This window comes from Lithobates pipiens, unplaced genomic scaffold (genome assembly GCF_037356315.1).
Source record: "Lithobates pipiens isolate NorthernLeopardFrog02 unplaced genomic scaffold, aLitPip1_a1.2 Scaffold_27, whole genome shotgun sequence".
Classification (NCBI taxonomy): domain Eukaryota; kingdom Metazoa; phylum Chordata; class Amphibia; order Anura; family Ranidae; genus Lithobates; species Lithobates pipiens.
In genome coordinates this window covers 211,177,741-211,192,868 of record NW_027507788.1, presented here as the reverse complement: position 1 = coordinate 211,192,868, position 15,128 = coordinate 211,177,741, and the positions used below count along the sequence as shown (strand labels likewise).

Genomic DNA, 15,128 nt, shown 5'->3' with positions numbered 1-15,128 from the left:
ACCATATTAAACCCACAGCAGGCAACTCTTACCTTCATTATAAGAGTTGCCATCACCCTGCTTGGAAGAAAAATATTCCTAGCGGTCAGTTCCAAAGGTTACGCAGAAACTGTACCTCAACTGAGGACTATACACAACAAGGCCAGCAGATGGCAAAAAAATTCTTAGAAAAAGAATACCCAGATGATTTAGTTACACAGGCCTTTATGGAACACGCAACCAAGCATTCACCTACGAAAAAACGTCCCAAAAATTCCACTAATTAGGTTTATTTCTACCTTTAACACACAATATAAACATATGTCTAAAATAATTCTTAAACATTACGATATCCTAAAGCTGGATCCGATTTTAGCACCACTCCTTCCGGTCAGACCCCAAATCACTTTTAGACGCTCTCGTACAATCAAAAATATTATTGCTCCCAATAAACTTATAAAATCCAATAGAAAGGATAATAATATATTCCCTGATATTAGGATGTACTTTGATAATAGATGTGGGATTTTTAAATGTCGTAAAAGAGGTTGTTATACTTGTCAGTCCATCCCCAACGGCCAATCCACCATCACTACACCCAAAGGAAAAACCTTTGAGATTAAACAATTCATCACGTGTTCTACTGAATACGTAATATATGTTTTACGTTGTCCCTGTGGCCTCCTTTATGTAGGCCGCACTATGCGGGCCCTACGAGTCAGGGTGGGCGAACATCGCCGCCTGATTAAAGAGGGCTGCATTCAACACAGCGTGCCACGCCATTTTCGCCATTGTCATGATAAAAACTTTAAAGAAATGGAGGTCCTTGCAATTGAGGCTATCCCCAAGGGTACCCTAACGGCCAACGAAAGATTCTCCCACCTTTGTCGCAGGGAGACCTTCTGGATATATCTTATGGGGTCTCTCTCGCCTGATGGCCTCAATGAAGACATTGACATCCTCAGCATAACCTCTTGATATAGGTTACTCAGATATAATCGCTACTCATCGTTCATGACCGCCACCCTACATTTTTTATAGAAAATATATTTTCATTTTCTTTCATTTTCCTTTTTTTTTTTTTTTTTTTTTTGTTATCTTTTCTTTCTTTTTCTTTTCTTTTTTTTATATTTTTTTTTTTTGTTTTTTTTTTTTTTTTATAAATAAAATTTTTTTTTTTTTTTTTCATTTCTTTATTGTATCATTTTTTTTTTTTTTTTTTTTTTATGAACGAAGAGTAGCTAATATATTTATTCTAACTATCCTATAGGAAAGGACTTAATAATAATAATATAAAATATATCTTTTAAATAATTTGTTTTTTTGCCCTTGGTCTCCGCAATTTTTCCCCCCCTTGAGTTTTTTTAACTTACAGTGTTTTTTTAACTTACAGTGTCCTTTTATCCATAGCATTCTTCTCCCTTCTGTATATCCTTTAATATCCCCATGGAAACCCACACAGGCACAGGGAGAACATACAAGCTCCAGGCGGGTGGTGGCGTGGTTGGGAATCGAACCAGCGTCCTGCTTGCTGCTAGGTGAGAGTGCTAACCACTACACCACTGTGTCAACCATATGTTTCAATCCACATTTCCTATTAGATGTTTTCTAACAGTTCTTTCACTGACACAGACCCCTGTCTAATAAGGTTTTAACTGCAGGAGGCTTAGTGACACATTAGGGGTTAACCTGAGAGACTTCGACAGTCCCCGCCCCTACACACTACCCGATGCCTTTATCTTTCTGGTTGCTGTATGCCGCTCCAGCTTTGACAAAGCGCAGGAGCGCGAAACATGTAAGCAGGAGAGTCGGCATAGCAACCTTCCCCTTCACAGCCTTCCACGTGACAAGCCTCTCATGTGATCCACAGCCGCTCGGACAAGCGGCACTGCAGGCAGTGCAGCGTTCTCCAAGCTGCCTATGTGTACAGCTGATATCATCTGGTGACTAAGCTTGATCCTTACCACCTAGCGTGCAGCATTACACCTCTGCCTCCAAGCCGAACGCTTCAGATGGAGCTGAAATAAACACCTCCCCCTCGGTCATCAGACTGGACTCATCAGCTCTGCAGCCCATTGAACACCTATGAAGTGAGTGTCCCTAGAAACGTTGTTCCATTCGTTTACACTGACTTTTTGGGTTCTTTCAGATGATTGATTGCATTCATTAGGCATTCGAAAGCTGTGCACATTGGTCTTTGGTTTTGACCTTTCCAAAGTTATAATTGAGAGATCTGAGGAGCTTTTCATTATCAAACATCTGTCCGTTTTATGATTGGTGTTTTTTATGTGTTTGAGATCCTGCAGGGATCAGATGTCTGTGTTTACTTTTTACATTTAATAAATGACATTTTAAAGTCTTTTTCACATCAATCTACTAGTCCCTTTGATGCGCTGTTTTTGATCGTTTTTTCATTTAGTTCAGTTCACCTGTTCTTATACTGTAGCGAAGGTCCCTCATGCTCCTTATTAATTAGTTGTTCTTTTATGCACCCTTTCCAGTTCTGCAACATCCTTTTTGTGAACCGGTGCCAAAAACTGAACTGCCAATTTAGGATGAAGTCTAAGCCCCTGTACACACGGTCGGAGATTTCGACAACAAAATCCATCGGATTTTGTCCGAAACTGTTGCATACACACGGTCGGACAAAGTTGTCGAAAAATCCGATCTTTCAGAACGTGATGACGTAATTTCGTTACGACGGGACTACGTTCAGGCTAGTAGCCAATAGCTTTGATGTAGGAATTTGATCTGAGCATGCGTGGCACTTTGCCTGATCAGAATTCTCTACACATGATCGGAGTATGTCCGATCGGACCAGTTGGTCGGAAAATATTTCCAACAAGTTGGAAAATTGGGTCCGACGGAATCAGTCCGATGCATACCACACACAGTCGGATTATCTGACAACACGATCCGATAGGACACATTCCGACGGATTCTCCGACCGTGTGTACAAGGCTTTACTAATGCTCTTTGGAGACCTTGTAGGGACTTTGGTGGACCCAGGACAAGGATTTTAATAATATTTTTTATAATATTTTATTAGGCAAAAAGACTGCTTTCTTTTAACTTTGCTGAGAAGAGCTAATCTTAAGACAACAAAGACGTTAAAAATTGAGGCGTTTTATTGCCTGTTCATTAATATTAAATTATAGGCATTCCTACTGCTTATGCAATTTGGATAAGACTTTTTGCCTCTGTAAGACTCAAGGCACCAAATCATTTTAACAGCCATGTTTTAATGGTAACACAAATATGATACACCGCTTCAGCTCAGTTTGCCTGGATTCTAGATCCAAAAAGGTTCCGGTTCGACTTACAAGCGAATAAGCTTCAAGTAACGGGGATAGAGATTTGGGGTTTTTAGGTAGATGACCACACACTAATGTATGGAAAATACAGATGCTTTATTGAAATAATCCAATGGTCAAAACATCATAGTATATACAAGACAGAGTAGTTAACGCATTTCACGCTGAAAGCGCTTACTCAGCAAAAGGGTAATCGCTTTTAGTGTGAAACACATTAACTACTCTGTCTGTCCTGTGTATTCTATGGATGCTTTGACCATTGGATTATGTCAATAAAGTGTGTGGATTTTCCATACATTAGTGCGCTGTTATCCACCTGTTACTTGAAGTCATGTTTTAATGTTGGCTCCGACAAAAATGCCATTTTGGCCTCTTAGTTAAAGTGGAAGTAAACTCCCCTATCGTTTTCATCCACGGAAGCTGCCATCTTTGCCTCTGTTTAATCTTCAGCTGCCACGGTGCTGCACATGTGATCCATTATGTCACCAGCCATTGGGTGGTTTGACAGTTTGGTTGAGAGCACAGCCAATGTGCAGTTAGCATTCCCGGCATGCCGTTTTTTTGAAACGATGGGTTTACTTCCACTTTAAAACAGGTCAGGCAGAGGTATAAAGTCCAAATTTAAAGAAACAATCCACCCAGTCTAGATTTTTTTTTACTTTCCATTAATATATTTTGGGGACTCAATGGAAACTTATCACCACCCAGGTTGACAAAAACTCGGGCGGAAATGAAGGCGGCACGTAGCACATGTAAACAAAGAGGCGGAGTGCGCGGGAATGAAGGCGGCACGTAGCACATGTAAACAAAGAGGCAGCGTGAGCGGGAATGAAGGCGGCACGTAGCACATGTAAACAAAGAGGCGGAGTGAGCGGGAATGAAGGCGGCACGTAGCACATGTAAACAAAGAGGCGGAGTGGGCGGGAATGAAGGCGGCACGTAGCACATGTAAAAAAAGAGGCGGCGTGGGCGGGAATGAAGGCGGCACATAGCACATCTAAACAAAGAGGCGGAGTGGGCGGGAATGAAGGCGGCACATGTAAACAAAGAGTGTCAGGAACCATAAACCAGGCAGAGACATAAAATGCAGTTAAAATTACACCTTTAATGAATTAGCAAAAATAACACAGTTCAGGAACTGTGGGCCCCTCAGCCTACCATGACTCTATTCTGGGGCCCCAAATATCAGTTTGTCATCTAAAGTGTCAATGTTTTATTGTTTTGAAATTCAATCTATTATTCTGGGACCTCATGCATCAATATGCTGTAGTACTGAGAACCCTTTAAGTATCAGTGTTGTGCCAACACTTAGTTCTAGTGTATGGCATTGTGTTGTCAGCATGCCATTGGGGTGCAAGCCACAATGTTGGACTGCCATTGCATTTACACCCAAGAGTAAGTTTAACACTATATTGGGATCCCAGGTGTTGGTATACAATCATTTTGGAATCTCTAGAGTTCGTATGCAATCGTATTGGTATGCAATTGTATTGGGAGTCCCACTGCCGGTATGCAATTGGATTGGAATTCCTGGAGTCAGAATGATATGGTAAAGGATTTCCAGAGTCAATGTGCCATTGTGTTAGGAATCCTATTGTCATTAGGGTGTCCCCAGAGGAGATGTATCATTGTATTAGGCAGTATGCCAGTGTATTAAAATCACCAAAGCCAGTATTTAATTGTATTAGATTACCTGGTGTCAGTGTACCATTGTATTAGGATCTCATGTATTGGTATGCCATTTTATTGGAATCCCAGAAATGGTATGCCATTTTATTTTTATTGGAATCCTCGGGGCAATACATCATTTTATTGGGATTCCCAGTGGGGATGAGCTTGAGGATCAGATCGACCACCAGTTTGACTCGAACCTGGCCTGTTCTCCGTTCTATGCAAGGCCAACAAACTGGCCAGATTTTGTACACAAACATCAGCCAGAGGTCTGTAATTTAGTGGTGGTAGAACTACAGCCTCCAAATGATTGACAGGTCCCCATCGGCTTGTGTGTGTAAACAAGCCAGAGGGGATCCTATGTGACACATTTGGTCAATGTCATCACCCAGTATCCCCACCCGCTTGTGTACAAACAGAAGGCGGCCAAGTCTGGTATAATTTTTTGTTGTTTTTTTCTTAAAGCTACAATACACATAATAAAAGAAATGCATGGGGTTCTCTGTAACTATTCATACCAAAGCCTTATCTGGAAAGGTAGCAAATAAGCGCCTTTCTCCTTTAAAAAAAACAATTCCTGGCCACATGCCCTCAATATTGGGAGGGCAAAGCCTTCCTGAAAAGTATTTTATCCCGATGTGGATGGCGGCAAGGAGCTTATCCCAACATCTTGTTGTCTCCGAAAGTGGATGTGAGAGTCGGAGAATGGCCGTATCTGAATCTGGAAGTCCCCAGATTAAGGAGGTCCTAGATATTCAGCCCCCCCCCCCCCCAAAATGTATGAGTATCCGGTATATAGTACACTTTGTTACTCATTCACAAAAAAAAAGTGAAAAAGTTAATAAAAACCCGTTCAGCAATTTCGCAAACGTGGGTTCCACTGGACCGATTTCTCTTTACGTTCTCCACAGACTACCAGTCCCTACAGTCTTCCCCGAGTTAGATGTATATCCTGCACCCCCGGTGGCTGCTGTGACTTACCTCTAGTTGACAGTTGGGCACAACGACCCCTTCTGCTTGTGTCTGGAATTTCCATTCACCCCCCCCCCCTCCTTTTTTTTTTCTCCCCTTCTTGTACTTCTTCCCTCTCAGATTTTTCAATTTTTCCCCTTGTTTCCATATATAACTAAATATATTAATCATACCCATAAGATTGTGATAATTCCTCACTTGAGGTGTTTTGCTGTTGGATTGGGAGACTGAAAGTCCTTTACATTTAATACGTAAAGTTCTCATGCTCTGTCCTATTTTCTGCTTGAGCTCCTCAATTTGTTTTATGGAACGGTAGAGGTTATATTTTTTTGGAATCCATATGTATGGACACGCTCCTATGCTAGATTTGTCAAATTGTTGGTGTAGGATTGAAAATTTTAAATAAAGAATAAAAAAAAAAAACAGTTCGCTCGCCCATAATCCATGCTATTTGTATGCAATTGTATTGGGATCCATGGAGTTGCTGCACCATTCTAATAGGACCCACATATCAGATCACAGTTTTGTATTACAACAGCAAGTAGCAGTAGTAAAACATTAATAAAGTATGAAATGTGAAGGTTTCCCCATGGGGTTTTTGTGCCAGCAAAACATTAGTTAAAGAAAATTATTCTCTCTTCCTGAGAAAAGTATACATTTTTATTAAGTAAATATACAAAAAACATGAATGTGTTAAAACATGAGCTCTGGACATAAAAGCTAGAACACGTATGTGAAAATACTGCCGTGGGTACATACAGAAAGACATAGCATGATATAAACATCTATGTAATCATACTATGCTCCCCAACCCCAACGAGTTTCGACCTTAGAAGTAGGGGTCTTCTTCTAGGGACCCCTACGTCTAAGGTCGAAACACGTCGGGGTTGGGGAGCATAGTATGATTACATAAATGTTTATATCATGCTATGTCTTTCTGTATGTACTCACGGCTATATTTTCATGTGCATGTTATAGCTTTATGTTCAGAGCTCATGATTTAACACTTTAATGTTCTTTTTGTATTTTTACTTAATAAAAATGTATACTTTTCTAAGGAAGAGAGAGTCATTTTCTTTAACTAATGTTTTGCTGGCAATAAAACCCCAATCTTTCCATTTCATGTATATTCGGGGTGTGCAGCACCTTTGATCTCTCTAATAGCAATGCCGTTCCTTTTCTAACATTTAATAAAGTACCGTATTTATCAGCGTATAACATGCGCCGGCGTATAACACGCACCCCAAGTTTAGGAGGGAAGTTTAAGGGGGAAAAAAACAAAAACTTACATTTATATGCCCATCAGTGTCATCTGCAGCCTTGTCCACCATTGCAGTCTTATGCAGCCTTGTCCACCATTGCAGCCTTGTCCACCATTGCAGCCTTGTCCACCATTGCAGCCTTGTCCACCATTGCAGCCTTGTCCACCATTGCAGCCTTATGCAGCCTTGTCCACCATTGCAGCCTTATGCAGCCTTGTCCCCCATTGCAGCCTTATGCAGCCTTGTCCACCATTGCAGTCTTGTCCCCCATTGCAGCCTTATGCAGTCTTGTCCACCATTGCAGTCTTGTCCCCCATTGCAGCCTTATGCAGTCTTGTCCACCATTGCAGTCTTGTCCCCCATTGCAGCCTTATGCAGTCTTGTCCACCATTGCAGTCTTGTCCACCATTGCAGTCTTGTCCCCCATTGCAGTCTTGTCCCCCATTGCAGCCTTGTCCCCCATTGCAGCCTTGTCCACCATTGCAGCCTTGTCCACCATTGCAGCCTTGTCTATTTATTTATTTTTTTGCTATTTGTTTTTTCATTTTTTTTAAATGCCGCCACCGAGATACAGAGCCGGATGTGTATCTTGGCGGCGTGCGGTAGTTCTCGGCGGGCCTTCGGCTCTTCTCAGCAGCTTTCGGCCATTCTCGGCAGCTTTCGGCCGCCGAGAAGAGCCGAAGGCGGGCGAAAACTGCCGAGAGCGGCCGAAAGCTGCCGAGAAGAGCCGAAGGGGGCCGAAAGCTTCCGAGAACGGCCGAAGGCAGCCGAAAGTTGCCGAGAACAGCCGAAGATTGACGAAAGCCGCCAATAATGGCCGAAGGCGGCCGAAAGTCGCCTTGAAGAGCCAAAGGCGGCTGAAAGCCGCCCAGAGGCTCAGAATTTCGGGTGATCGTCGTATAACACGCACCCACGATTTTCCCCTGCTTTTAAGGGGAAAAAAGTGCGTGTTATACGCCGATAAATACGGTATTATTTTAGCAAGTAGCCATTTTCATGGCATCTAGATTTAGTAAGTAGAACATTTCTATAGACAATTATAGCTTCTGGTATAGTGTGATTATAATTTAATGATTACGTTGTAGAAATACTGTTACAGTAATGAATGTTCTACACAGGTTTGGTGTGGATCTTATCGCCCAGAGTACGCCCGACACTCCATAAAGACAGATGTGCACAGTCCCTTTAAATACAGGTAAGAAAAACACTGTGAAATAATTTTTTATTCCTACACCTTCAGTCATGTTTCGCAAAGTGAATGAGATACAATTACCTGGAGAGTCACTGAACATGGAACGTCACCCCTTCTCCCATCAGTCCTGGTACTGGAATAATTCAGTTGAGGTTGATCCCTCTTCCACATGTAAAAAGGGATCAGCTCCCACTTATGCCGCGTACACACGACCAGACTTTTCGGCAGACTAAGTCCGACGGTCTTCCCGACGGACTTTCGGTGGCGTTCCGGCGGACTTTCCAAACGAACGGACTTGGCCACACACTTAGTCGGTTCGAAAGTCCGTTCGTTTTGAACGTGATGACGTACGACGAGACTAAAAAAGGAAGTTCAATAGCCAGTAGCCAATGGCTTCCCTTGCGTCCTATTTGGTCCGTCAGACCAGCCCACAGACGAACGGTTTTCCCGATAGGAATTGAGTCCGTCGGACAGATTTGAAACATCTTTTATTTCTAGGTCCGTCAGAGTTTTTTTAATGAAAAATGATCAGATTAGCCCACACACGATCAGATTGTCCGACGGACTGATCCCGTCGGTCCTAGTTTGCCGGAAAGTCCGGTCGTGTGTATGCAGCATCACAGATACTGCAGATATTTCATCAAACAATCCGTGAAATGCAAGAAACTTAAGGCCCGTGCCCACAATACTTTTACCTACAGGTAAGCCTATAATAAGGCTTACCTGTAGGTACTGAAAATATCTCCTAAACCTGTACAGTTTAGGAGATATTAACCTATGCTTGCGACGCCATCGGCGCAAGCGCACTGAAGAAAGGGCACAACCGTTCTGTTTATAAAGGGCCCGTGCAGTCACAGAACCGGAGTCCATGGCCCCAGAAGGAAGAGGGGTGAAGATGGATGGGGACACCAGCGGGGACATCGCAGGCTTCGTTTGCAGGTAAGTGCAACATAATGGGCTAGTATGCGATGCTTCCATAAACCTCAGGAGCCATTTAAATTAAAACACCTCAATTTTACCTTCATTGACACATTGTATTTCACCAAAATGTCCAACAATTCTGACCAAAATTTCAGGGAAATTAAAACTCTTACGTTTAGTTACGTGCTATACCCTCACCTCCATGGGTGGACCTCACATTTAATAAGAGCTCTAATATAGCTTTTAAACTCAGGTTTCCATTTTTACCGTTGTCAGCTGCTAAACTCTTTTTTTGACAACTTTTTCCGTTGTCAGCTGCCTCTTCTGCACAGGCCCACACACAGAAGCCGGCACTGACAGCTCATCATGGGACCAGACCTCAGCAGCTTCAGAAAAGGTATGTATAGAGATTTCTTCTTTACAGGGCTAGATAGGTTAGTGTTAGAATGTTGCTGCGAGTAGATTTAGACGTAAGCCTCGTGCACAAGATCGGACTTTTCCGACGGGAAATGTGTGATGTCAGGCTGTTGGCGGAAAAATCCGACCGTTTATACGCTCCATCGGACAATTGTTGTCGGATTTTCCCAGGACAAATGCTGGATGGCAGGTTTTAACATTTTCTGCGGACAAATGTCCGTTGTCGGAATTCCGAGCGTGTGTACACAAGTCCGTTGGAGAAAAGTCCAAAGTACAAACACGCATGCTCGGAAGCAAGGACGAGCCGGAAGCGGTCGGTCTTGTAAACTGGCGTTCGTAATGGAGAATTAACATTCGTGACGTGGGAGATTATGAAGTCTGGAAATGCAGCGCACAATTCTCTTCTTCTTTAATGGGATAATAATGAAGCTGCTTTGCTGGTGATACTGATGGAGTTATTGCAAACTAATTTTCAAAGGCTTTTTTTTTCTAGTGATATCAAGAATAATATTATTGTGTTTTTTGTTTTTTTATTTTTTTTGGGCAAGTTACCACAACACCGTTATCCGGAAATTTTTCAGATCAAAGATACAACTATGTTGGTGTCCCTTGTCAATTTTACATTGTATTTTTTTTTAAATGTAACTGCCTACTCCCCAACTGTCATTTGAAGTAAAACACACAGCCAAGTATTATTCTCCACAATTTTTTTATTGTGCATTAAAAAAAGAAAACAAATAAAATTAGACACGCTATCTGCCAATAGAACTTAAAGCGGAGGTCCACCCTAAAGTGGAGTTTCCGCTCATTGGAACCCTCCCGCCACAATTGGCACCTTTCAGGGGGGAGGGGGGTGCAGGTACCTGTACAGTACAGGTATCTGCACCCACTTCCGGCGTAGATTCTGCAGAAGCTACGCCCCTTTCCGCAGAATCTACGCCCCTTTCCGAAGGTCCCCCGCTGCCTGCTGGGAAACACACGGATCCCAGAGACAGCGAGGACCATCCTTATTGCGCAGCGCGACTCGCGCATGCGCAGTAGGGAACCGGGAAATGAAGCCGCAAGGCTCCACTTCCTGATTCCCATACCCAAGATGGCAGTGGCAGCACCCGAGAGACGATCGAGAGATCGGCTTCGGGTGCCGACATCGCGGGTGCGCTGGGCGGGTAAGTGTCATTATTTTAAAAGTCAGCAGCTGCAGTATTTGTAGCTGCTGGCTTTTAAAAAAAAAAAATGGCGGACTCGCGCTTAAACCAAAAAGTGCATTCTATGCATCCAAAAATATAGAAAATATACCAAATCAAATCATTATTATTCAACCAAAAAATAATGTCAAAGCAATAACTCCAAGACCAATAATAAATAACACGATATCTCCTCCGATTCCGCAACATGTCTGCTTGACGAACGGCCGTTCAGAAACTAACTGAAAAGCGCTAAATGAAAAACGCGAAAAGAAAAGCGCGAATCAACACTCACTAAACTTCTACCAACACGAAATTAGCAGAAGGAGTCGAAAGGGTGGCGCTAAAGAGCTGAAAAAACACGTAGTACGTCACTATGTTCGTGATTGTTGGCCAACATTTGTGTGGGCGTGTGTATGCAAGACAAGTTTGAGCCAACGCCCTTCGGACAAAATTTCATGGTTTTGTTGGCAGAATTTCGATCGTATTTACGAGGCATAAGAGTTCGTATTTGATTTTCTACTTTAAGGCGGAGTTCATACATATACAAATGGGATGAGGGTTTCCCCGCTTCCACTTTGCATGGCATGCAAGTGTGACCGGCTGTCAATGGAACCGGTTCACACAGGTTTGGGTGGCCGCGGTCTGGATTGAAAAAAGGGTCCGGTGCGTCTTTGGGTCCGGTTCAGAAGCAAATTTAGGTTAAAATGCCAAACTGAACCGGTGAACAGAGACACACCAGACCGCAGGCACCAAACCGCAGCTGCATATGTGTGAACCTGGCCTCATGGTTAATGCTCATAAGAGACACACATAAAGGGAGGATACTAATAATGTAGCACAGTAAAACCTTGGATTGTGAGCGTAATTCGTTCCGGAAACATGCTTGTAATCCAAAGCACTTGTATTTTAAAGCAAGTTTCCCCATAAGAAATAATGGAAACTCAAATGATTCGTTCCACAGCCATTTATTCATAGGTATTTCAGTTTATAGTCCCTATAAAAAGATTATAGCAATGTGATCGGTTGTGTAACCATAAAATGTCCATCCACAAATGGAAGCCTCCACAAGGGGATTAGAAGCAAAATCCAGCAGGAGCTCCAGAGTATAAAAGAGAAGAGAGGCGCCTCTAAGTGTAGTAATATGGTTACATTTCATGAAGGTACAACATTTAACAACTCACATGATCGATGATTAAAAGAGGCACATCATCGGCTTCAAAGCATGCAATGATAATGAGAAACCCTCCAGATCTCTCTCTTTCTTCTGTGCTATTCAGCATCTGCTCGTTCCTTCTGAGAGTTCTAGCCCAGCGAGGTGACGTCACAACCCCACCTACTGACGTGTTGCGTCCAATTGGACTGTCTCAAAATCTCTATTCATTAGTAAACAAAATTTTCATCATTAGCATTTCTGTGTTATAAATGTACACAATCTTCCCTAAACAAACTTGCAGATTCCGACTTAGAACTGAACGTTTTCACCACGTGTACTTGTTTGTTTTTTTCAGAGTAATGGGATCCTTACAAAACTTTGAAGCCTTCTCCGAAGAGTTCAACTGTAAAAAAGGCACAAAAATGCATCCAGTGGAGAGATGTCGGGTTTGGTAGACAAAGTCTATCCTGTGATCCTCAACAAAAAACAAAAAACAAAAAAAACAACAACCAGTCTGAGAATGTCTGGCGTACAAATATTGAACAGTTATAGCCAATAAGGTGCCTGGCTTTTCCCAGTGTTCAGGTCAGAGCCATGGTGTGGGGGTAGCAAAAAAAAATGACAAGGTAGAGTGACTACTGTATTGTTTGAGGGTTCCGCTGACCAAATGTTACTATTGCTAACAGCTCAGCAAGCCCTAGGGAGTAAAGATGTGATGGAAAAAGACTGTTTTAATGGCATGACTGTTATTAAAAAATTTAAAGTGTATGTCTGGGCAAAAAAAAAAAAAAACATAGGCAGTACATGTCTGCAATACATTCACAGTTCACCATATTTTCAATCTTTAAAAGCATTGCAAGTAGATCAAAATACCCAATGAGTTGCCAAAAAAAATCAAGTAAGCTTCTAACTTCCTGTAGTGGGCTGACAACGCTGACAACGCTGCTCTGAAATTCCATTGAGTGTTGTCAGCACTGGCTGAGCTCCCCCTGCTGGACTACAGAAAACGTCCTTCTTATGCTATGAAGATGAGTTGGGTTATCAGTGCAGCAAAGACCCTGGGGTTGATTTACTAAAAGTAAATTGACTGTGCACTTTGCAGGTAGACATGTGCAAAAGGAAAAAATTTGTTTAGTTTTGTTTCGTTTTAATTCGTTAATTCATTAATTTCGTTTAGTTATATTCGTTAACTTCCTTAAATTCATTTTCGGATTTCGTTTAGTTTTCTACCGAATTCAAAAAATCGGCCACATTCGAAAATATTTCAACCAAATTCGAAAATATTTCTACCGGATTCGAAATGATTTCAACATGATTCGAGATATGTGGCCCCAAAATCGGGTCGCAAAATGTTATTAGTTATTAGAGCAGAGAATGGAATTTGGATGTTATTAGTTATTAGAGCAGAGAATGGAATTTGGATGTTATTAGTTATTAGAGCAGAGAATGGAATTTGAATTTGGATATTTTGTAGTGCTAGTATTATTGTGTTTGCATACCAAATTTGGGGTTTCTAGCTATAAGTGACCCCGAGATATGTGGCCCCAAAATCGGGTCGCAAAATGTCATTCTCTGCTCTAATAACTAATAACATTTTGCGACCCGATTTTGGGGCCACATATCTCGGGGTCACTTATAGCTAGAAACCCCAAATTTGGTATGAAAACACTATCCAAATTTGAAGTGTCTAGCACCAAGTGACCCCGAGATACATGGCCCTAAAGTCGGGTCACAAAATATTTTCGAATGTGGTTGAAATAATTTCGAATGCGGTTGAAATAATTTTGAATCATGTCGAATTCATTCGAATTCATTCGTTATATTTCTTTCGTATTCGATGTAATTCGGCCGAATTTCGATTCGTTACGAAACGAATTGCACAAGCCTATTTGCAGGTGCAGTTGCACTTTTCTTCAGTAATGTGTCACTTTTGCAAAGAATACCAAATCACATGCAAGGGAAATAGAAAAAAAAAAAAACAGCACGTGATTGGATGTTTAAAGTCAGCAGAGCTGCCCCCTCCCGTTTACTAAGCTCTGGAGCAATGCCCTTGCAGAGCGCAATGCACTGTCTTTTTGCCCTTAGTAAATCAACTCTTTTGTGTTGTCAGCCCACTACAGGAAGTTAGGCGCTCACTGGCACTCTGGCAGAATTATATATATATATATATATATATGTATATTTTTTTATATATATAAAAAGAAAAAAAAAAAAAAAAAAATATATATATATATATATATATATATATACATATACATACATAAAAAAAATATATATATATATATATATATATATATTTCTTTTTTATGTATGTATATGTATATATATATATATATATATATATATATATATATATATATATATTTCTTTTTTATGTATGTATATGTATATGTATGTATATGTATATATATATATATATATATATATATATATATATATATTTCTTTATATATATATATATATATATTTCTTTATATATATATATATATAAAAAGAAATATATATATATATATATACACATATACATACATAAAAAAAAAATATATATATATATATATATATATATATTTTTTTTTATGTATGTAAATGTATATATATATATATATATATATATATATATATTTTTTTTTTATGTATGTATATGTGTATATATATATATATATATATATATATATATATATATATATATATATATATATATATTTCTTTATATATATATATATATATATATATATATATATATATATATAAAGATATATATATATATATATATAGATATAATTTCTTTATATCTATATATATATAGATATATATATATATTTCTTTATATATATATATATATATATATATATATATTTGTTTTTTTATAAATATATAATATAATATTTTTTATGTACTTGCAATTGCAATGTTAAAAAAGACAAAACATGGCAAAATATGCATGAATTGCATGAACATACATATACATACATATATAAAATATATATATAAAATTTATTTTTTATTTTTTGCCCAGACATACACTTTAAAATAAAATATATAAAATTTACTGCTGTCAGG

The 15,128-nt window shown here is 40.1% G+C and overlaps 1 protein-coding gene across 3 annotated transcripts in view; it reads left to right on the top strand.

Moving 5' to 3' along the window:
• The window catches only part of MMEL1 (membrane metalloendopeptidase like 1), a 362,546-nt gene extending 348,476 nt beyond the window's left edge, over positions 1 to 14,070 (top strand). For 2 of the 3 annotated variants that reach the window (XM_077458217.1, XM_077458215.1), the window contains exons 22-23: positions 8,317 to 8,393; positions 12,424 to 14,070. In XM_077458217.1, coding sequence (XP_077314343.1) covers positions 8,317 to 8,393; positions 12,424 to 12,523 — 177 coding nt within the window. In that variant the 3' untranslated portion in view covers positions 12,524 to 14,070. The remainder of the gene's footprint in view (positions 1 to 8,316; positions 8,394 to 12,423) is intronic. The other variant, XR_013263284.1, reaches the window with a different exon arrangement.
• Positions 14,071 to 15,128: the final 1,058 nt, after the last annotated feature.